This window comes from Buceros rhinoceros, unplaced genomic scaffold (genome assembly GCF_000710305.1).
Source record: "Buceros rhinoceros silvestris isolate BGI_N320 unplaced genomic scaffold, ASM71030v1 scaffold2762, whole genome shotgun sequence".
NCBI classification, from domain to species: Eukaryota; Metazoa; Chordata; class Aves; order Bucerotiformes; family Bucerotidae; genus Buceros; species Buceros rhinoceros.
In genome coordinates this window covers 68,213-90,605 of record NW_010398137.1, presented here as the reverse complement: position 1 = coordinate 90,605, position 22,393 = coordinate 68,213, and the positions used below count along the sequence as shown (strand labels likewise).

At 41.7% G+C, this 22,393-nt stretch overlaps 1 protein-coding gene across 1 annotated transcript in view; it reads right to left on the bottom strand.

Moving 5' to 3' along the window:
• Positions 1-496: 496 nt before the first annotated feature.
• The window catches only part of LOC104488867 (FERM domain-containing protein 3), a gene marked incomplete at both ends in the record, with an annotated part of 51,880 nt that continues 29,983 nt past the window's right edge, over positions 497-22,393 (bottom strand). The window contains 4 exons of the mRNA XM_010130961.1: positions 497-585; positions 1,726-1,789; positions 4,723-4,811; positions 6,627-6,714. Coding sequence (XP_010129263.1) covers positions 497-585; positions 1,726-1,789; positions 4,723-4,811; positions 6,627-6,714 — 330 coding nt within the window. The remainder of the gene's footprint in view (positions 586-1,725; positions 1,790-4,722; positions 4,812-6,626; positions 6,715-22,393) is intronic.

The following is a 22,393-nucleotide window of genomic DNA, read 5'->3' as shown; positions in this document are numbered from 1 at the left end:
TTTTTTTAAAAAAAAACAAGCTGGTTGGCATCTTTCAAAAGAATGTATCTAAGAACATTTTTCTTTTCTTTTTTAAATCATTGCATGGATTTATTTTTTTTCCAATCAACTTAACTAAACCTTGGATTTCAACTAGGAAAACCTACTGGCAGAAGAGCCCAGAGAATCAAACAGAATGGATGATTTCCTCCATTCTCAAGGGCTATGTTCTGAGACACAAGTACTGAGTCCATCCATTGTCACACTACAGAGCAGCAAAAACAGCGTGCTGGAAAGTGTAATTATTCACTGCTTCAGTTACCTTCCTGCCTCATTTGGATTTTAAACAATTTGCAATACCGGCATGAAATGAAGTAATATTCTGCATTAACATGTGTATTTTCTGTTTGCATTTTGAATTCTCTTAATGAAATGGAACATTTCACATTGAACAACCTTCTACTCACGTGCACATTTTTTTATGTGTAGTTTACATAATGACTTCAGGTTTACATACTTGTAAAAAGCCTGGTTCTCCACCCCACATTTCCAAAGATGCTTGCAGGCTGCTGGTGTAGAGGTATGGAATGACAGCACTGCCTTTTTCTAAGTGCAAAGAAAAGACAACGCTGTGAGAGGTTCAGATCTGAGCCAGGGTTGGACACCATTACAGAGGCTCCAGACTAGAGAGAGCAGGTTCATGGCCCTGTAGAAGTGGGAAGAATGTCAACATGATGGTAGGACCCTTAAGGCAAAAAAAAAAAAAAAGTAATGAAAATTTGAATTCTCGGAGACTAAAGTAGTTCTACCCGATGGCACCACCGCGAACCAGATATACTGAAGACCAAGTTTTCCTCTGTAGTCTCAGTCTGTTGTTCACCCACAGCGTGTATGTAGCTGATATTCAAACCGTTCAGGCAATTTTTTCAGAAATAAAAGGGGATGTTTGGAGAGGGCAGAGAACAGCATATATACAAGTGGCTGGCAGAAGAAATTGAATCAGCCGTATTCAGGTCAAAATGAAAGGTGGAAAGTCTTTATGTTCAATATTCTGCATTGCACAGCTGCCGCACTACTCACCATCCACTTCTCTCTGTTCCCTATGTCCTACCATCAAATCCTCCTTGCACCATACAAACAGCCCTTGATACCTCTTGATACCTCTAGCATTATTTCCTTCCTCCATTTCCTACTCCTCACCTTCGTTGCCTCCAAAGCCAGAATTTTGGGCTACATCACTCTGCCCTAAGGGAAGAACATGCACAGCATGCTGTACGCAAAAAATCTGTATGATTTCAATGGCCATTGGCAGGACTTCTAACCACCTAGGAAAGACTCCAGCCTATTCAGCTGACCAAGATTTGTGGGGATGACGGTAATTAGCCAAAAATACTTCACATTGATCAATGCTCACCACAATTTTCAGTCATATACAGATGTTGCTCATGCCTTAGAGTGGGTGGGTACAGCTTTAGAGCTTTAAAATTAAAACTTGAGTACACAGATGACCAAAATCATAAGCAATCAACACAGCACTGCAAGAATGTTGAGTGAGAAATGTCTCAACCCTCTGCAAGTCAGACATTCTCTTGACAACAGCAATATTCACATTCACTGATATTCTATATTTTAGGTATAAAATGAAGTACAATTATTGTTTAGAATTTTGTTTAGTTAAAAAATGATGTTATGCTTTAGTTGATTCTAAATCAAATACAGAAATTTCCTTTCAATATTAAACCTGACCTCTTTCTGAGCTCCAAACACATAGAAAGTCTTCCCTTCAAATTTCAGTTTATAGACATCGCACCTAGAAAGAGAAAAATCATTTAAGTATAGGAAAAACACATAGATCTAGAGGTAAGAAAAGCAACTTGCATGCAAGTTTCCCCGACTCCCAAAGTCAAGCAGGCTAACAAATGACAAAGAGCCTCAGCAGAAGTCTTACAAGGTTTAGCACTAAAGTATTTAATATTCTAATTTTCTTTAGAGTAGTAAACATAAACCCATCACATTTCTTTTACATGCCTGTGCAGCCTTAGGAAAGTTAACTTTGGCTGCTGGAAAATGAAGAGGAAATTGTAAGCAGGCAGAAGCTTACGTTTACATTCTATTTCTTACAGTTTCTAATTCCTCTTGTATCTTAAAACTGTGGAACATCTAATGTAATTAAATTGCAGGAGAGATAGTACTCTTGTCTCTAGCTTTATTTATTTGTGGTTTCATGTCATACACCTTAGTAACTGGCTACTTACAGACAGATCACAACAGGAAGAAAAAGGAGATGTTTGATGGCACGATTTACTGGGGCCTTGTGAGTTGCAAAACCTATGTCAAAATTTAATTTCACCAAGGTTGAAAGCACAGTCTACACATGAAATAGCAGTGCAACATATAATGCAATGACTCCACTTAAATTGTAATGGAAATTTTGTCATCACACAGCTAGAAAGGAGGCACTATTTTTTCCATGAACTTCTCTAAAGATTTTCGATGTTGAAATGGGAATGATTCTAAAGGCAAGGACAATGCTATCTCTGAAACTTTGTAACAAGAGTTTTGCTTTAACATTAAACAACAGAAACACAGAATCGTTATGACTGGAAGAGACCTTGAAGATCATCAAGTCTAACTATTAACCCAGCAGTGCCAGGTCACCTCCAAGCCATGTCCCTCAGTACTACATCTATACGTCTTTTAAATACCGCCAGGGATGGGGACTCCACTTCCCGGGGCAGCCTCAACCCTTTCCAAAAAGAAATTTTTCCTAATCTCCAGCCTAAACCTCCCCTGGAACAATGTGAGGCCATTTCCTCTTGTCCTGTTGCTTGCAACTTGGGAGAACAGACCAACCCCCACCTTCCTACAACCTCCTTTCAGGTAGTTGTAGTGTGTTATAGGGTCTCCCTTTCTCCCTTTAACCTGTTTTTCTCCAGACTAACCAACCCCAGTTACCTCAGCTGCTCCTCACAAGACCTGCTCTCCAGACCCTTCATCAGCTTCGTTGTCCTTCTCTGAACACGCTCCAGCACCTCAACATCCTTCTTGCAGTGAGGGGCCCAAACCTGGACACAGCACTCAAGGTGTGGCCTCACCAGTGCCGAGTACAGGGGGACAATCACTGTCCTGCTCGCCACACTTATTTCTGATATAAGCCATTGGCCATCTTGTCCAGCCATGCTGACTGGGCCTGATCACCTGGTTATCCCTTATGTGCCATGTGATGGCACTCAAGATGATCTACTCCATAATCTAACACGAGAAAAAGATTCCAGTTGAGAAAGCTTTTCCAATGAAAAGAAAATCTCAGATATAACTTTGGATTATTATTATGTAAATTTCAGCTACTGCCAGTTAAAGCTACTAGAACTTATTCCTAGGTCTCAGAAAGTAAAGGAGCAGTACATCACATTCAGGTCAATCTCACCAGATCAATCTTCCAATGGCCAGTGTAACACTGAGACAGCTTAATGACTTTTCCTCTGTTTAATTCTGTAGCTGTTTTACATACCAACAGCCTAAGTGAATAAAGAGACGTCTCCAAAAGGACACATTATCCTTAAGTAACATGAGAAACTAACAAAACTTATTTCCCACAGTATGGTGGAAATGCACAAGTGGAAACGCTTGGCAAGCGCTATTCTATTCTCCCTGTACCACAGACAAACATCACGATTACACTGTCGGTATGCTAAAAGCACAAACCAGGAAGCACCGTGACAAGGGTTACCCGAAATTAACCCTTAGCGAAACAACAGCACAAATCCAGGATCACAAATGTATGGTATTTGACAGACATGTCCCCAGAGCTCCACAGGGAACTGAATTGTTCAGATCAGGACTACACTGACTTTACACCTCCGAGGATTTCAGCTTGGTCAGCTATCAGGGAGGTTTCTATGGACATGCAGTAAAGAGTCCAGCTCTACAGAAAAAACACTTCTTCACCTCCTGCCCATCTTCCTCCCACAAGACAGGCTGGGAGTGCTGAGCCGAAGCAGCCACATCTAAGGAACTGCTGTTGGCATCTGTTTAGCAGCAGGACTAAAATAAGATTCATCAATGTCTAAGCACGACCATGCTCATTCTGCACCACAACGCAGAGGGCTTAGCCAGCTGCCGTTCCACCACCTGCAGGAGGTCAGCTTTACCTCTCCCTCAAATGTAGATGAGGCTGCCCAGCTAAGACAGGAGCAGAAAAGTGAAAAGCAAAGCTAGAAGAACCAAGGGAAACTGTGTAAGTGCCCACTTTTTAAAAAAAGAGGCTAACAACCAAAATTTCAATGGCGTTTTCGCCTCCTCCTCTGCTTACCAAGTAAGATCTTTTATAGTTTCCAAATTGAAGTTAATTAAATGAGGAAATAGAAGGAAGTGACAACATTTCCCAGAGTCAGACAAAGACGCAGGTGGACTCTTGTAAATTCTTCCAGACATCCCTGCCACTAAGCCTCACCTGGTGATTTGCAGCACATTTGAAAAATCAACTTAATTTTAGCATTTGCGCACCACATTGACTAATGCACCCTGTGGAGTAATTTTCACGGGAGGAAGAATGAGACCAAATTATTATTATTCTATCTCTCATCTAAGATCCTTCAAAATAGAAACATCCTTGGGCGAGAGAAGGAATATTCACATGGCTCACCTTAAAGACAGCAAATACAGGTGAAGATAGCAGGAAGAAGGGAAGACACAGGAGAAAAGTCTCTTGCATATTAATCTGCTCTTACTTAACATGCTTACCATTTTAACAAATGGATTCTTTTATTCCCCTGGAAAACTACAAATCCTGCAGCTGTGAAACCTAAAAATGTAGTCATCCCCGTTGAGTCCTTGAAAGAGAAAAAAGAAATGTAATTTTCCCCTCATCCAGTGAGATATTTCTTCCTAATAGCATAAATTGTTACTGCACTATAGGCAACCTCTATTTTGTTTTCCTTTTCAAAATACATTTTGCCTTCAAATGGCACACTTCTAAGAATCAAAAACTGCTCTTGGCAATACAGGCCTCATTTATTTCTCAGCATTTAAATCAGTAACAGCACCTTATGCATAGTTTCTTTCCATGTGCCTGTAGCTGATGACAACAGAGAATCCTTAGGTGTATTTACTAATTTTGTTGAAAACATACTTCTGTGTATGTCCCATTCTTAACGTCGTGACTAACTACAAACCAGGGATTCACACCTGCTTCAACGTTGATATGTTTTAAGATTTCACGGTACATTCCTCTGCGAGATGTGTTAGATGTACTGCTGACAGACAGCACTTACTACAACAAGCAAGTATTTTTGAGTACAAACCGGAACGTACAGTGATACTTGACTTTTGAATAGAAAAGACTACTTTAAAAATTTTAATTCCACGATAAAATTTCTGGCTTATAGTTTCTGAACAATGATTCAGTTCAGTTTCACATTAAATTAACATCCTGTCCATTCCAAGTTCGAGGCCCTCACTCTGTTAAAAGTTAGTCAACTTTACTTACTGTGCCTTATGTTTCACCAATAAAATAAAGGGGAACAGAAACAGTGATGCTCTTGGAGTAGCAGCCTCAGCACTGGAAGGAGCACATCATAAGGAGCCGGGAAAGCACCTTGCTTTGCATTTCACTTACAGAAGTCTGCAAAATTTTCCTTAAGCATGGGTTGTGAGTCCCTGCTTTGCCACCACTCTACAAGCACTGCCACACACGTAAAGAGGAAATTCTGAGCCAGTTTTGACTCTGCCCTAAGCGCGAACGTAAGTCTCTGGGATCCCTTCTGAAAATCGGCAGTAGAGTTTCAGACTCAAGTTTACTAAGTCACTGACTTCACTGAGCTCTGAACCAGACTCTGGATTTCACACAGGATCACCATTCCTAGCAAAGTACATATGAAATCCAGGGCAGCTTTCTGTTAGAGCTGACTGTTTAAAGGCACCCACCACCAGATCACCTAACCGGACAGCACTGCAGTTCCACCAAATGAGATGGAATACAAGCCAAGGTAAAGGCAGCAGTTAAAACACGAAGGAAGTTAACACCAAAAATAAACATTTCAGATAAAAACAAATAATTAAAAATGCAGGTATAAGGGATAATCAGAACTGGTAACTAAAATCACCTTTTTATAGGGAACCACAAAATAGAAAAGTGGAAAAACATGCAAATGCATATCCTGTTCTCTCCTCTGTACGTTTGGTTTGCTGTTCTTCCTAAGATTTGCATTATTTTGATGGCGTTTGAAAAACTAATCCGCTAAGGACTAACAATTTGTTGCATCTTCTGGAGAGAATGTGAATCCTGAAAAGCTTGGTAAACACAAAATATTTCACGCCTGGAGTATTTAGCAAAACTTTTTCATTAAATGCAAACAAATCATGAAGTATAAGCACAGCTTTTGTTGTGACACTCTGCTACATTCTGCTGTGATGTTCAGCTTCCTCCAGAGGGACTTTTCTTTTGACTGATGTGGAAATGTCAACCAGTCAATGTTCTTCCTAGGCCTAAATGCAATATTTAGTTCCACGGCAAGTTATTTTATAAATTGCTCCCTATTTGTATCTGGATAAAAAAACCCCAGAGCTAAATAAATTCATTTAACGGCTTTTTATTAAATGTTAGTAAAAATAACATTTAATTAGATGTTAATAAAAACAGCTGTTACCTTGCAAGGATGAGGATCAACTCCATAAGTTTCCAAAGAATATGCTTTCAGAAGCAAGTTGAACTCAGCAACAGCTGGGCTCTGACCTCTGCAATTACAAAAGATACAGTAGTTTGACAGCAAAAAGAAAATAGAAAAAGACTTTGTGAGTGGAGACTTTAAATGCCTAAAAAAGGAGTAAAGGAAAGTTGTTACTGAAATACCAACTTATCTCAACCATGTTCTGTTTATAATATACAGACAGAAAACTTTTCACGTTTTCTCTTGCTAAATCATCAGTGCCTGATGCTTTTAGGTAAATTTTTTTCTCAACCCTGAGATAACAATCAGAGTTAAACAGATACAATACAGAGATAACAATGCAGAATATTGTATATCAAATACAATATCCTGCAACTTTTTGTTGTCTTTTGATACACAAGCACATCAGCCTGAACGTGAAACAAACCTCAGCATCTTTTTTTCCACAAACTCCTGCCTCCCAACTCACTTAAAAGGATTGTGCAGATAATCAGACATTCCTTCCAGCGCAGGGTACAAACACAGCAATCACGTTACACTGTCTGCTCAGATGCATGCCTAATTATAGCAGTGCCTGTTACCATCATGACGCTTCAGAATCTGTCAGCATTTCCATTATACGCCCCTATTTTTAGAGTGTCAATAATCATCCATGAGTACACACTAAAGCTTGAAACACAGCATGCAAGACTTCTAGAGTACTCTAGAGTTCCAGAGTAAGTAACTTTTGTTACTTGAGTTTTGTTCTTCTAACTCCTGCCAGTACAACAAGCTCTAACAGTTTTACAATGCCTGTTTGCCAGGGAACTGTTCTGAGTATTATTACATTTATGTATTTGCCTGTCTAAAGTACACGACTCTGACAGATAATACGGTTTTGCGACAAGGAGCAGTGCTTAGGACCTTTGGAAAGCCAGGCCTCATAAATGCTTCTCATGCAAATTTTCCAAAAAATGAGCCATAAACAAATCTTCAAGAGACACAGCCATAGTGTTGAAGGCCAGGCTGGAGGAGGCTTTGAGCCATCTAGTGGAGGCTGTCCCTGCCCATGGCAGGAGGGTTGGAACTAGGTGGTCTTTAAGGTCTCTTCCAACCCAAACCATTCTATGACAGTCATACTTTATTTTACCCCTGCATTTTTGGGATCCAGTCTCACACTGTGACCAATGGCACTTGGGAACTGGCATTTGAAAACGGCTCTGTGCACCAGTGCGTAGTAATTGCCCTGTAAGTCTGTTATCCCACAGTAGAAACCAACAAGCATTGGCATACAAGATTCCATGTGCACTCCAAACATCAATTTGACAATTAAAACAACGTCTAGCATGCCTGTGGATGCCAAACCCTATTTTGAACCTACCAAACTGGTGCCTGGTAACTGCCAATAACCTGTTCTGTTACAAAGTTTTAATTCATGCACATCTAACCAAATTCTAATGAAACAAAGACTTCAATTGCAGACTGAGAAGTCTGCAAGGCACTCTGTTTCTCCCTTTAGGCTCATGAGAATTACACACTAGAGGATGTACAAGCTCTGTTTATTCCTCACAGGCACCCCAACTCTGAAACGCTTCCGAGGCCAGGAGGGTCTACAGGGAATATTTCCAGGGTGTGTCACAGCAATGATCTACTCATTCTGCTGGCTGCCCACACCCATTCACTCTAGAATTTTCATAGCTCTCCTTTGGGCTATGTATCTGTTACATACCGAATTAGAGAACCTTAGTTACAAGTCAAGGATGAGATAGCACGGGATGGAGCGTTAATTCATTTTAACAAACAGAGACGACTACATAGCAGTAAGAGAAAAGAAAAAGCATTTTCAGTGCTATTCTTGATTGCTTGCTTTCTGAATGACCCTAGTGAAGTCATTTAATCTATCTTCTCCGATTGTCTTACTAACTTATAAAGTGTTCTGAATTATTACTATTAACATCCTACTAGTACTACTAAAAGGAGTAATTATTGTCCATTCTTTTGCTTTATCTCTTGGTATTATGGTCTGTAGGGTGTTTCAATGTAATCAGTTCAAAGAATTAAGGGCAAAATACCAGACAGAAAGCTTTAAATAACAGGGTCAGTCTCTACCAAATGTATTTTGCTCTGCCCTGGAACTGTGGACATACTTCACTGCAGTCTCGGAAGAAACGACAGTGACTATTCCAGTGAGGATTTCCATCTATGAGATGTTCTCCTTGTTATATCCCAGATCTTGTACAGTACATCCCTCAGCAGAACCGGGTCACCTGGGTTTCTTTTAACCTAAAACCCCCCAGATTTCTGCATAAAGAATTAACGCGTTTAGTTACACCATATACTGATCACAGAACTCCTTTCCACCTGGCTGAGGTTTTGCTGCTGTTTCTTTAAATCTTCTTACAGGTGGTTGGGACTCCAGTAGCTACACAATCATAGTGCTAAAGGTCTTGACTAGTTTTTACTTTTCCTTTAAGCTCAGGAGGTTTTGGCAGGCAGTGAAGATGTTTTTAAATACAATCTACCTGCTAGTATTTTTACTCACGATGAAGGTGCTAAGGAAGACCATGCGGTACTGGCAAGCAGCTGAATTGCTGAAATGTTGCTGGAATATGTAAAACTTAGAAAAGAGTACAACCCTCAAGTATTAATTTTAACTTGCACTACAATTTTTTTTTTCTCTCAGGTAGAATACTAGGATGAGAAAAACCTGAATAATCACTTTGAAACAATAATCAAACTCTTCTACTGAATCTATTAAATACTTATCAGTTTAATTTTACACCACACACACTATAATTACTTGTCATTTACATAACTCCTCCTACCAGAACATTTCAAGCTACTTATGTGACTTCAGAGATCAGGCTGAGACGTATCTCTGAAGTCTGTGGTAAGTATTTGTATTTCAACTTTACAACTGACGCAGTGACATGGACAGCTTTAAGCCTATTCAACAGACAGAATACATTTACAGAGCAAATGCAGTTTTAATTTACCTATTATTAATTTAAAATCTACCGTCGTTACAAGAGACTGAGCTATCTGTTTTTAATATCACAGTAGGTTCAGCTTTCTGGTGGAGACATACCTAAGCCTGTAAAGCCTTCTTCCAAATAAAGAAGAGGTGGGGAGGGAGGAAAGGGGCAGAGGAAATGGGTCCTTTAAGCTGATGAACAAATTCCTACATTGTAGAAATTGACACAGACATCTGAATTCAACACAAAGCTAAAAATGCAGAAGCTGGATCCAAACCTCGCCATGAGACAGGCAACAACTAGTTTGGTAAAAAAAACAACATTTGTGGATCATTATTGTGATCACTCTTCCCAGGGCAGAAAAGGAAAAAAAGAAAGCACGTGGACATACATACACACAGCATAGATCTTTCCGAAAGCTAAGAAATTATCAATGTCACAATAAGAACAGCTACCTTTTTCCATTTCAATTCAAGTATGTTATTCTTTCTAGAAAACCCTTCCTGGAATTTCCATTAAAAGAAAAATCACATGTATTTATATATATTTTCAGTTTTTCATTGTATCAGATAGACCTTTGGAAAAGAGGAGGGGAAAGACACCTGTTTTGACCGTACGGCTCCTTTCCTCTAGATTACTGCTACAAATTCATCGTCCATTAAAATCATGCAGAGGTAAAGCTGCTCCTCACCAGAAAGCTTCTGGAAAAATTCTCTGTGCCATGCAAGCACCAATCCAATGAAGGAGCATCTAACTACTTTCTAGGAAGTGCATCCAGAATGACAATTACAGCTCCTTAGTTTTAAATGATTTTAAGCACACTTCCATAAGAAAAAAATGGTTCAGGAGAACAAAGCTTTGAGAAAAGCAACACACATAATTCTTCAGGGAAAGGACTAGCTGACCAGGAGAACCTGCTATTTCAAGCTTCTATTGCTCGATACGTTGCAGCCATCTCTCCGAGTCAAATTACAACTGATAAGAACTATGAAGTGAAAGAACACACCAGGAAAATATAGCAAAATAGAAACAAATAAATTATTCACCTATTACATCAAATACGATGGCATTCTAATATCAGACTGCTAAATTAGAGCAAATTAGGTAATTTTGAAGGTGCAATGGCATGTGCCAATTTACAGCCTGATGGATAAATCTAACTGCCTACATGCAGAAACTAAATGCAACAGCATGGGCTATCAAGACTGAAATGAAGAGCACATTCAGTACAGCGCAGGGCTGTAACGTAGGTGGAACCCCAAGCAGCTGTCACCACTATCTCCATCTGCCTGTGAATTCACACTACGCATCCTCCTCCTCCTCCTCAAAGCTCTCCAAAGTCCTTGGTATTCTTTGTATAGCTGAGAACTACAACGACTTTGGCTCCTTAGGCTTTTAAGTGAGCTATCCGTGCTGTAGCCCAACTTCTGCTCTTTCCAGACTTTCCCCTCCCCTCCCTATAAACCTCAACAGATCCTCAGTCCCCAGCAGAGTGGCTTCTGTCTCCTGGAACGTTTCAATTTTTAGAGCATACCATATGTCCATCCAATCAGATTCCCTTAACGTATATAAGGCCATTAGATACCGATGTGTTTAGGGTAGTAGAAGCTAAACAGAAAACATAGATGAGTGTGCTGCCAGCGTTAAATGCATAAAAGCAAATAATCCGTAGCTTTCACTGCAAGGAGCTCTACTATGAAATACAAGATCTCCCTGTTCAGGACTTGATAAATGGGAATTGAGTTCTAGCACTTTTTGAGTATTCAACAGCATGCAAAAAGTTGCTCTTATCTTGGATCAAATGATACCAACAGCCACAAAGAGAAGCATTTTTTAGCAACCCTCGCCAAGTCTTGTAGGTCAGCCTCCCAGAATATACTCCAGTAGTAACTCTGGCAGTTACGCTTGCCAGTTGCTCCACTGACACCTCCGTGTCTGCACAAGAGCTGGAGAGCCAGATCAGCAGAGACTGGGAAACCCTGCACTCCTGCTGGCACAAGAATATGAGCACCCATGATAACTGATGGTCTGGTGAAGGAGATGCAGTAAGAGTTAGAGCAGGGAAGGAAAACTATAAGTGCTTAAATCACCACTGAGTAGTTAGTTTAAATGATGCAGCAAAGGGTAAAAATATTATATGCCTTTCAAAACAAATTTAAACAACACTTCTCTTTTAGCCTGGGTCAAAGACAAGCATTAATTTGCTGCTCTGTTTTTTAAGAAAATACTATCCTTTAGACTAAAAGTTTAAATTGCTTTTGAGATAGCTAGCAGCAGAACGTGGCAGTGACTTCACACCCTCAAGGATAATCTCCCACTTTTGGAAAAGCTGGAGTATTTGATACACACAATGGAGACAACAGCCAATTCAGTAGCACTAAAGAGTCTTGAGCCTGTACCCACACTGGCCATCCCAAGCAATAATAAACAACTTGCATGTACCTACATGAGGTCAACCTGGGAAACAGGAGTTACATGAACAGATCATCCCTTGATAGGGATTTATATGGATCTTCTCTTTGGAAATCTCTGTATTTTCTGGCATCTGGCAGACAGGCATCTTTCAAAAGCCAGGGAATTGTATCAGGAGAACAAATGTTCTTAAAGGAGATAAGTCTTTATATAAATTGTAAGAAGGAATCTTTGTCTTGAAAAGGGGAGAAAGGACTCTTACAAAAGTGCACTTTGAAGATCTGATGTGTTATTTGGTTGGCTGAAGCAAATCCCACAGTTCTAACAACAAAGCAGTGAGCTTGGAACTAGTACTGACACAGGTGCATACATCTATACAAAGTCCACTCTTTTGTAAGAGGAGGCCACAAATATCCAGTAGTAACAGACAGAATCAAAACTTGGCCAGCTACTAATGCATATTGCCCAAACAAATGAACAGTATTAATTCTGCCACCAAAAAAGCACACTGTTTTGGGAACATCTGAAAGGAGCAAAATCCTAATGGGTTTAAAAAAAACCGTAACAAAACAAAACCTCAAATCCCAAAGAGATCATCAAGATCACCTGAGCGATCTTCCACATAAAAGCCCAGTAATCCTGGTAATACCTGCTTTTATCCTTGGAGAATTAACTTTTCACTCAGCTTTCCTCTCCCCTGCCTAGATTTCCTGACTCTGCTTAACCTCATGTGATGGGTTAGTTTTGTTTTCATCCTTCCCAAATGTATACAGAATTCTTCACTATATTTTTGCTAAGCTAGGGGCTTCTGGTGACCAGAAATAAATATGAATTATGGCTTTATACAGTAAGCACCGTGCATTATATTAAATATATTTAATATTGCCAAAACAGGTGAGAACTGAACATGTAGTTCCATGTGCTTTTGTGTGGAAGTCAAGTCAAAGCAAGTAAGTTATTTTTAACTTGGGTCATTTCACTGATGTGATTTACAATGCAACCTTAGAAACATTTGCACACATCTAACTAAAAAAGGAGAAGGGACATGCAAATGAACAACCTGCGGAGGGACCTTAGCATTCCTTCACTTGAAGAAGAAAGTATACCAGAATACCCTCACAAACTACCTAGATTTCTGTGGCCCAAATCTTTTCCAATCTGGTAAGAGTGGTGGGGAAACAGAAATGCAAGAAGGTACTACTTCAGTAGATATGCTCTGTGGTAACCACACCCAAAACCAGAACATTCAAATCAGTTCTGAATTCATTTAAGAAAAACTCTTCAAGTGTCATCTGTTCCTCGTGCATCCTCACATATTCTAAGATTTTAAGACATAAGAGCAGTATATCTTCACCTTCCAGTGGTATATTATGTTTCAAAGGAAGACTTAACTTGGTCTGACAGGAAAATGAGAATATATATTGTGATTAAATCAAGAAACTTGTTTGCCCCACCTCTGGTAACCTTCAATGAAATTATTCCTATACCTCTCCCTTTCTCAATGAGGGAATAATAATTAATTAAAATTCACAAGACAATTAATCACTGCTCAATAAAGCTAACATGCATTTCAGTCTGTCACACTTACATTTTTGCAATTAGGTGCCAAGGAAAGTCCCATAAAAGGTCATGTTTTGCTAAAATAAAGTGATGTTCTCACAGCCACAAAGGATAAGAAATAGGGACACCATGTCAAACACCTGTTTTAATTAATAAGAACAAGGCTTCCAAGTGACGCAAGATGAGTCACTAAATCACTGGCAGCTGTCACAGTACTCTCTTGCCGCTTCCCAAACCCTCCCCTCATGGTCTTCATTGGCCTTTCAAAAGGCAAATTCTTCTAGAGAGAAGAAAAGAGGCACCCAGTGAGCAGCCCTGGAGGATGCTGAGACTGGATTTGGTGAAGAACTGGCCTCTTCCAAGCCACAGGGCTTTGGTTACATGGGAGCCTGCTGCATGATTTTTTTTTAAATTTGTATGTGTGAAGAAAACAAACAATCACACTGACTTGTAGCCTGAAACTCAGAAGTAACTATTCTGAAGGTAGCAGAATGGCAGCTGGATTAAAGTGGCTCTTAGTCTCTTCTGCTCTCCTCACTCAAGTACGTTCTTTAAAAGAAAGGCCAGGGGAACCCTTTGCAGCATTTTTAAAAGTACTCATTGAACACAAAATATTAATTATCAGAAAATCCAACTTGCTGAATGCAGTGAAACAGATGTGCGGATGAATACCAGACAGAAGCCTGTAAACTCAGTAATTTTTCTGATCACCTTCTTCCAGGCAGACATGGAAATCTGATCATCTAGCACTGGACCTCTATATAGTTCACTATATGATGGATATGTTTTATTAATTCATTCTCCTAGAATAGAGATCCATGGAATTAAATATCCAGAAAAGGGTAAAACTTCTACGTGACCAGCGATGTAAAAAATGTAATAGGACAATCAATCTTGGGAAGACAGAGCTACAGTTGAAAATTGCCAGAGAGTAGCTATCTCAACAGCTCTGAAACTGTCTTTGTAACCAGATAGATAGGCAGGGCACACCAAATGCTGACATAACCGAAAGAAAACAGAAAAAAAAAAAGAAAAAAAGAAAAAAAACCAGCTTTCAAGGGCTGCAGAGAGTTTTTGGTAAAACATACAAACTGGTAAAATCTAGAATAGGAAGAGAATTAAGGAACTTACATCATAAAAGTGGGATATACAAGAGCTCTGCCATAAATTATAGCTATGCCTCAAATACCTGCTAGAATTCTTTGCAGGAATCAGCAGATCCACAGGCAAAAGAAGTAAGGATGACACCCCCTGATTTCCAGAAGGCAATAGTGAACAATATGCCTCACCAAGACTACTGAAGAAATTCAGAGGACATTCTCACATGCGGAGCAGCCACTGATGGGAAGAATCCACAACTAGAAGAATCCCAGAAGGACCCGTGCGAAGGCTTGTAACATTCACTGTCACAGGATCAGGAACGTTACTCCAACAGGAGAAGGGTTGTAAAAAATGAGCTAAAAAATGTGCCTGGTTATTCATAATAGAGGAACAAGCAGATTAATTTCACAGTGGATGGGCAGAACAGTGGCAGAAAAAAACACAGAAAACCACACATCTCCTAGAGCTACAAAATACAAAAAATAGCAGCTTTGACTAATCACCCTTCCTTCCCCTCTCCTAACTTTAAATAAAGGACTAGCCTGTTCCTGAAAGACTGAATTGATCAGAATCTTTTCAATTGCACCTTGGTTTAACTGATGAAAGATCTTGTTTTTTAAAAGCCAAATTCATCCTTTGGAAATCTGCACCCACTACACAGAACAATATTGAAAGAGGAATTGTGTTTTCTTTTTAAAAAGGCTTTTTCTATGGGTCTGTGTAAAGCGCAGCCTGGACTGCTCTACAAATATTAGATGCACCTGTGCCATTTAAAACATTGTTTTGCTGAAAGAAATATAAACAAAGCATATAGCTTTCAGGAAGAAAAAAAAAGACACTTTAATACTGGGCACCTTACTGTCATAAATGCTGCACCTTGGTTAACAGCATATTCGATCAGCTTCAGGGAGAAAAATTAATGTTTTGAGCTTTAACTCTGCCTAAAAATGTTTAGGTTTTTTTCTTTTACCCAGGAATTTGGTGTCTCACAAACTAATTTTTGTATAGATAGTGTTCATATAGTTAAGCAAAGCATTTACATACATTGCAATGTGAAAACAAAATACAGGGATTTTAAGCAAGTGCAAGGAGCCTTGCAATCTTTGAATAAAAATTATCCTGCTACTTTATGTAATCATCATTTGCTTTCATTTGATTTTACATACATCCCATTCTCCAAGTTTTCTGAGGACTAAACTAAGCGCATCGACTAGGGCATCACACAAGCTACCATCACTGCTGTGCATGTCATTCACCCGCAGTCCTGAAGAGGGTACAGCTGCACAACACACTGCCGCTTCTCTCCAGAAAAACCATACTTCGGGTCCTGTCCTGGGTTCGGCTAGGAGAGGGTTAATTTCCACAGCCAGACCGCCAGAGAGCCAGCCAATGGGGTATTTGATACCATACTGATGTTTTGCCCAGTATATACAAGGGGTGGGGTGGTGGTGGCCAGAGAGGGCACCTAGTTTCAAACAGCGGCACAGCAAGGTGCAGCTCGGCTCGGCTCAGCGTGGTGGTGGCAAGCAGTTGTGTTGTATTAATACCTGCTTTATGATTATTATTACTGTCGTTTTCCTCTCTCTTTTTGTTGTTCAAGTAAACTCTCCTTATCTTACCTGCATGGCTTTACTTTTACCTTTTTTCTCCTCCTCAGGGGTAGGAAGGAGTGAGCAAGTGGCTGCGTGGTGCGCAGGTGCCAGAGGGGTTCAAACCATGACAAGTCCTTTTCGGCATCCAATGTGGGGTGTACAAAGGGTTGAGATAACAACAGATCTGACCCAAATACGTTAGAACAATTTTGTTATATGCTCTTGTCCTGATTTGAGCTAGCACAGCCCTCATTCTGTTCAGTGATTTCACTCTCTGTCTGCTTGGCTGCCCGGGTTTGAGTTGGAACAGCACTCATTCTGTTCTGTGACTCTACCCTCAGCTCGGACTCTTCTGTCTAACAGCACTGTCTGAAATTAATGTATTTCTGCAGACAGTGTCTGCTCCCAGCAGTGGTAACGCTGGATGGTCACAGTCACTGCCAGGGGCTGGGGTGCAGAAAGGCTCTGGCTGACACTCGCTGCTGTGCAGACCAAGGTCACTGCTCCATCCTGTGTCCCACGGGGGGGGGCAGGGAGTGAGAGGCTGCACCTGCGGGGAGGGGCGGACAGGACAGGGGACCCTGCACTGACCAGCAAGGGGTTCCATCCCACAGACGTCATGTTTGGTGTAAAGCTGAGGGGTCACAAGGGTCAAGCTTTCTTCTTCAATGGCTGGTCTCTAAAGATGACTCTGTCCATTCTGCCTTTGAACCCAATCTGTGCATTCCTGAACCCTCTTCCAGAATCCAGCTCCTGCATCCAGTTCCTGTCTGCCTGGGACAGACTGCCCTCCAGTCTGGGACTTCCCCAGTGCCTGCCCTGCATCATCAGTGGTGATGGCCACATGATTGCCATCAGGGGAGGCTGGGTTCAGCATTGGTTTTGTATATATTTGTATATCATTCATTTTACTGTTATTATTCTCATTAAAGCAGTTTTAGGGTTTTTTTCCCAACTCAAGTTGGCAAAGTTCCTCTCCCTCATTCCCTTCTTCTTCCCCTTTGAGGATGGAGAAGGGTTAACAGGGAGAATCTGTCATTCATCTAGTGGCCTGCCCAGCCCTGACCCTTCACAGCACTTTGTCTGTCAGTTGAGTAGTCCATGGTCACCACGTTGGTGATATTATGTAAATCCGTATGTGCATTCTGTGTTCCCTGCGGTGACGTTTGTCACCTCTGGGAGGCAGACCAGGACTATCATGTTGCTGTATTGGATATTGTCGAACCTATGATACTCATCCCCTTCTTCTTCCCCTTTGAGGATGGAGAAGGGTTAACAGGGAGAATCGGTCATTCATCTAGTGGCCTGCCCAGCCCTGACCCTTCACAGCACTTTGTCTGTCAGTTGAGTAGTCCATGGTCACCACGTTGGTGATATTATGTAAATCCGTATGTGCATTCTGTGTTCCCTGCGGTGACGTTTGTCACCTCTGGGAGGCAGACCAGGACTATCATGTTGCTGTATTGGATATTGTCGAACCTATGATACGATTATACCACTGGTTACAAGGTCGGTTTGGTATTTGTATGCAGCACTGTTGTTTATTAGTAACCTCACCCAATCTATGGGCGAGACAGGGGAGGAGACCTTCCCAGCTTCTGAGAATTTTTAAGATCCTCAGGGTTTCTATGCCCATTTGCTCTTATTGTCATGTCTCCTGAACATGTCCTAGGTCTTGTTAAGGGTTACACATGTTTTTTCAAGAATCCAGCCAGAGATCTGCTCTGAGGCTGGAAAGTTATGAGTGGCAGGGTGTGAGGGAGAGCCTGGGCCAGTGCCTAGGACAGTGGTCCCCTCCAATGCTTTGGAATTTTACCCTTGAACAAGTGCAAGATCCTGAAAAACTAGTAAAACATTTGGAAAAAGTTGTTGATGTGGCAGCTCCAGAGAGACACAAATCGCCGCAATGTGCTGGGGTCTGGCTCATGCCTACCGAGCCCCGTTCAACACTATTCAGTACCCTCAAGGGGAAGAGAAGGTCTCTGTGCCTAAAAGCGGAGCAGCAGGCACCGAGGCTGAACCAGAGAACCAACCTGTGACAGTATCAGTTGCCCCTGTACAGAAAAAGAAATATATAAAAAAATAAGTACGCTTAGTGAGAGATGATGATGAACCAGGGCCATCGTGAGAACATCCAGAAGTTGATCCGTGACCTGCAGAGTGAAGGAGTGATCAGCAAGACATTCTCACCCTTTAACAGTCCTACTTGGCCAGTGTGAAAATCTAATGGAGACTGACAGTAGACTATTGTGGCCTGACTGAAATCACACCGCCACTGAGTGCTGCTGTGCCGGACATATTAGAACCCCAGTACGAACTGGAGTCAAAGGCAGCTCAGGTGTACACCACAGATACTGCCAATGCATTCTTCTCCATTCTGACAGCACCAGAGCGCAGGCCAGTTTTCTTTCACCTGCAGAGGCATCCTGTACACCCGGAATCGATTACCCCAGGGGTGGAAACAGAGTCCCACAACTTGCCAAGGACTGATTCGGTTTGCACTAGAAAAGGGTGGAGCTCCTGAACATTTGCAATATATTGATGACGTCATCATTCAGGGCAATAAAGCAGCATAAGTTTTTGAGAAAGGGGAGAAAATAGTTCAAATCTTGCTGAAGGATGGTTTTGCCATAAAACAACATATGGTTAAGGGACCTGCACAGGACATCAAATTTTTAGGAATAAAATGTCAAGACGGGCACTGCCAAATCCCAGTGGATGTGATCAGTAAAACAGCAGCTATCTTCACCAAAAAATAAAAAAGAAACACAGGCTTTCTTAGGTATTGTGAAGGATGTACAGCCCAGACTACAGTCTGATTGTGAGCCCTCTCTATCAAGTCACGTGGAATAAAAATGATTTTTACATGGGGCCCTGAGCAGCAACAAGGCTTTGAACAAATCAAGCAGGGAATTGTGCATGCAGCAGCTCTTGGGCCAGTCCAGGCAGGCCAAGGTGTAAAAATGTGCTCTATGCTGCAGCTGGGGAGAATGGCCCTACCTGGAGCCTCTGGCAGAAAACACCTGGGGAGACCCGAGGCCAGCTCTTGGGGTTCTGGAGTCAGGGAACAAAGGATCCAAGGTCCACCAAACTCCAACAGGAAAAGAGACATCAGCAGTGTGTGAAGGAGTTTGAGCTGCCTCAGAAGGAGTCAGTTCTGACGCACATCTCTGAGCCCACCAAGCTGCCAGTGCTGGGCTGGGGGTTCAAAGGCAGGGTCTCCTCTGCACATCATGCAGATGATGCCACGTGGAGTAAGCAGGTTGCACTGATAACACACCAGGCTCGAATAGGGAGCCCTGGCAACCCAGGAACCTTGGAAGTGATCACAAACTGGCCAAAGGGCAAAGATATCGAAATGTTGCTAGAACAGGAGGTAACGTGCTGAAGAGGCCCCACCATAAAACCAACTACCAGATAACAAGCAGCATTATGCCCTGTTCATCGATGGGTCCTGTCGCATTGTGGGAAAACACTGACAGTGAAAGGCTGCTCCGTGGAGTCCTGCACAACAGGAGCTACTGAAGGAGAAGGTGAATCAAGTCAATTTGCAGAAGTGAAAGCAATTCAACTGGCTTTAGGTATTGCTTTATTTCTACACTGTGGCAAATGCCCTGTGCAGGTGATTGCAGCAATGGAAGCAGAGCAGCTGGCAGTGCAGTGGTAAACCCATCTGGACTTCTGAATTACGGCAAGATATTGCTGCTGGGGTAGAGAACTTGGTTGTGAAAGTACGTCATATGGATGCCTATGTACCCAAAAGTCGGGCCACTGAGGAACATCAAATCCCGCATGTGGACTGGGCTGCTAAGGTTAAATTTTCTTAAGTAGACCTGGATTGGCAGCATAAGGGTGAATTAATTTTGGCTTGGTTGGCCCATGATACCTCAAGGCCATCAAGGCAGAGATGCAACATACAGACGGGCTTGTAACCAAGGGGTGGATTTGACCATGGACACTGTTGCACAAGTGATCCATGAATGAGAAACAAGCCACATGGTTAAAACCTGTGTGGTATGGAGAGCATTGGTTGAAAAAGAAGTATGGGGAGGTCTGGCAAATTGAGTATATCACACTTCCACAAAGATGCCAGTGTAAATGCCTTGTGCTTATGGTGGAAGCCACTATCGGATGGCTGGAAACATACGCTGTGCCTCAAGCCACCACTCATCACACTATTCTGGGACTTGAACAGCGAATCTTGTGGTGACATAGCACTCCAGAAAGAACTGAGCCATAGAATGAGACTGATTTCCAAAACAACCTTATAGAAACTCAGGCTAAAGAGCATGATATTGAACGGGTGTATCACATTCCCCATCATGCACCAGTCCTCAGGAAAATCAGCAGTACATGGACTGCTAAAGACTACATTGAGACCAGTGTGGGGTGGGACCTTCAAACAGTGGGATACACACTTAGCGAAAGCCACCTGGTTAGTTAACACTAGAGGATCTGCCAGTCGAGCTGGCCCTGCCCAACCACAACTCCCACATACTGCAGAAGGGGACGAAGTCCCCATGTGCACATGAAGAATACGCTAGAGAAGATAGCTTGGGTTAGTCCTGCTTCAGGCAAAGGCAAACCCATCCACGGGATGACTTTTTGCTAAAGGACCTGAGTACACATAGGGGAGGATGTGGGAGGATGGGGAATTACTTCGAGGGGACCTAATTTGGCGTGAGACCAGCTGGTGAATTAAATTGTATGATATTAAATACTAAATACAAATTAATGAGGGATGGACTGAAACCAAGCGATGGGCAGTGGTGATGGAACTCTAACTGGCTTCATCTACTGGCAATTTCCTCAAGTCATCATCTTTGAGCCATAGAACATAAGTATGGGCCATGCCAGATACAGCAGCCCTGCGTTCCCTGATTTCAGGACGCAGCTTCCAACAAGCTGACACCATCTCTTCTGCCCTGAGATTGTTATGACAGATGGAGCCTGAAAGTCAAGGATTAAATGAACTCAAGGGACCCATTAGAGGGATGGCCTGTAGATTAAGGGAATGATACCTGTGCATGTGTATGTGTATGTATATATATAAAAAAATAATAGTAGTGGATCTGGGCATGATGGAGATGGTATAGAATAAGGAGTGGATAATGTCCTGGGTTTGGTTGGGATAGGGTTAATTTCCACAGCCAGGATAGACGGACCGAGTGAGCCAATGGGATATTCAATACCATACTGGTGTCTAACCCAGTATATACGGGGTGGGCTGGCTGGAGTTTCAAATAGCGGCGCAGCTCGTCTCAGCGTGGTAGTGGTAAGCATTTCAGTTGTTTATCACTCGCTTCATTATTGTTATTACTATTGTTTTCTCTTTCTTTTCGTTGTTCAAGTAAACTCTCCTTATCTTAACCCATGCAGCTTTTTTACTTTTACCTTTTTCCTCCTTCTGCTGCCCCATCCCGGGATGGGTAGGAAGAACTGAGCAAGCAGCTGCATACTCAGTTGCCAACTGGGTTCAAACCATGCCAGGGACGCGTTCAACTTTGAAACCAAAAGACTGATTCATCTATCTTTCTCCATCTCCCTTCGCCACACTATTAAAAGTTTGGGACAGAAAAAGAACATGCCGACTTCTGAATCGCACCTCCTTAGTTATTTAAATACACCACTGTGCAATTCACTATGATAACAACCTACAGATAAAATAACATAATTTCAGTCAGGGCAGTATCTACCAAGAAATTTACAATTGCACTTCATACAGAGATTTCACAGCAAAAGACGTGTGATCCCTGAGCGAAAGATGTTTCCCACTATCAACCAGGGAGCACTCAAGATGTCAGTCGCTTCCATTAGCTGACCTACATTTCAAGCAAATGTAGTCTGAACTGCCGGCACGCACGCAGGAATCAGCTATGACTAAGGAAGGTTAACGGGAAGAGGAAAATGCTCTAAGCTGAACCACTTCTCAGATACAGCATATTGGACAGTACATTGGTAGAACATCTATTAGAATCCAAGGTACAGCCCCCCCTAAGTTAACATGCACTGTTTGGAAACGGATAAAAGTATTTCTTTGCTGTCTCTTTACCAAACAGCATTCTAAATTACCTGAATTCATTTTTATGCATTTCAGCTATTTTCTTCTCGAGCTTCTGTGACTGTT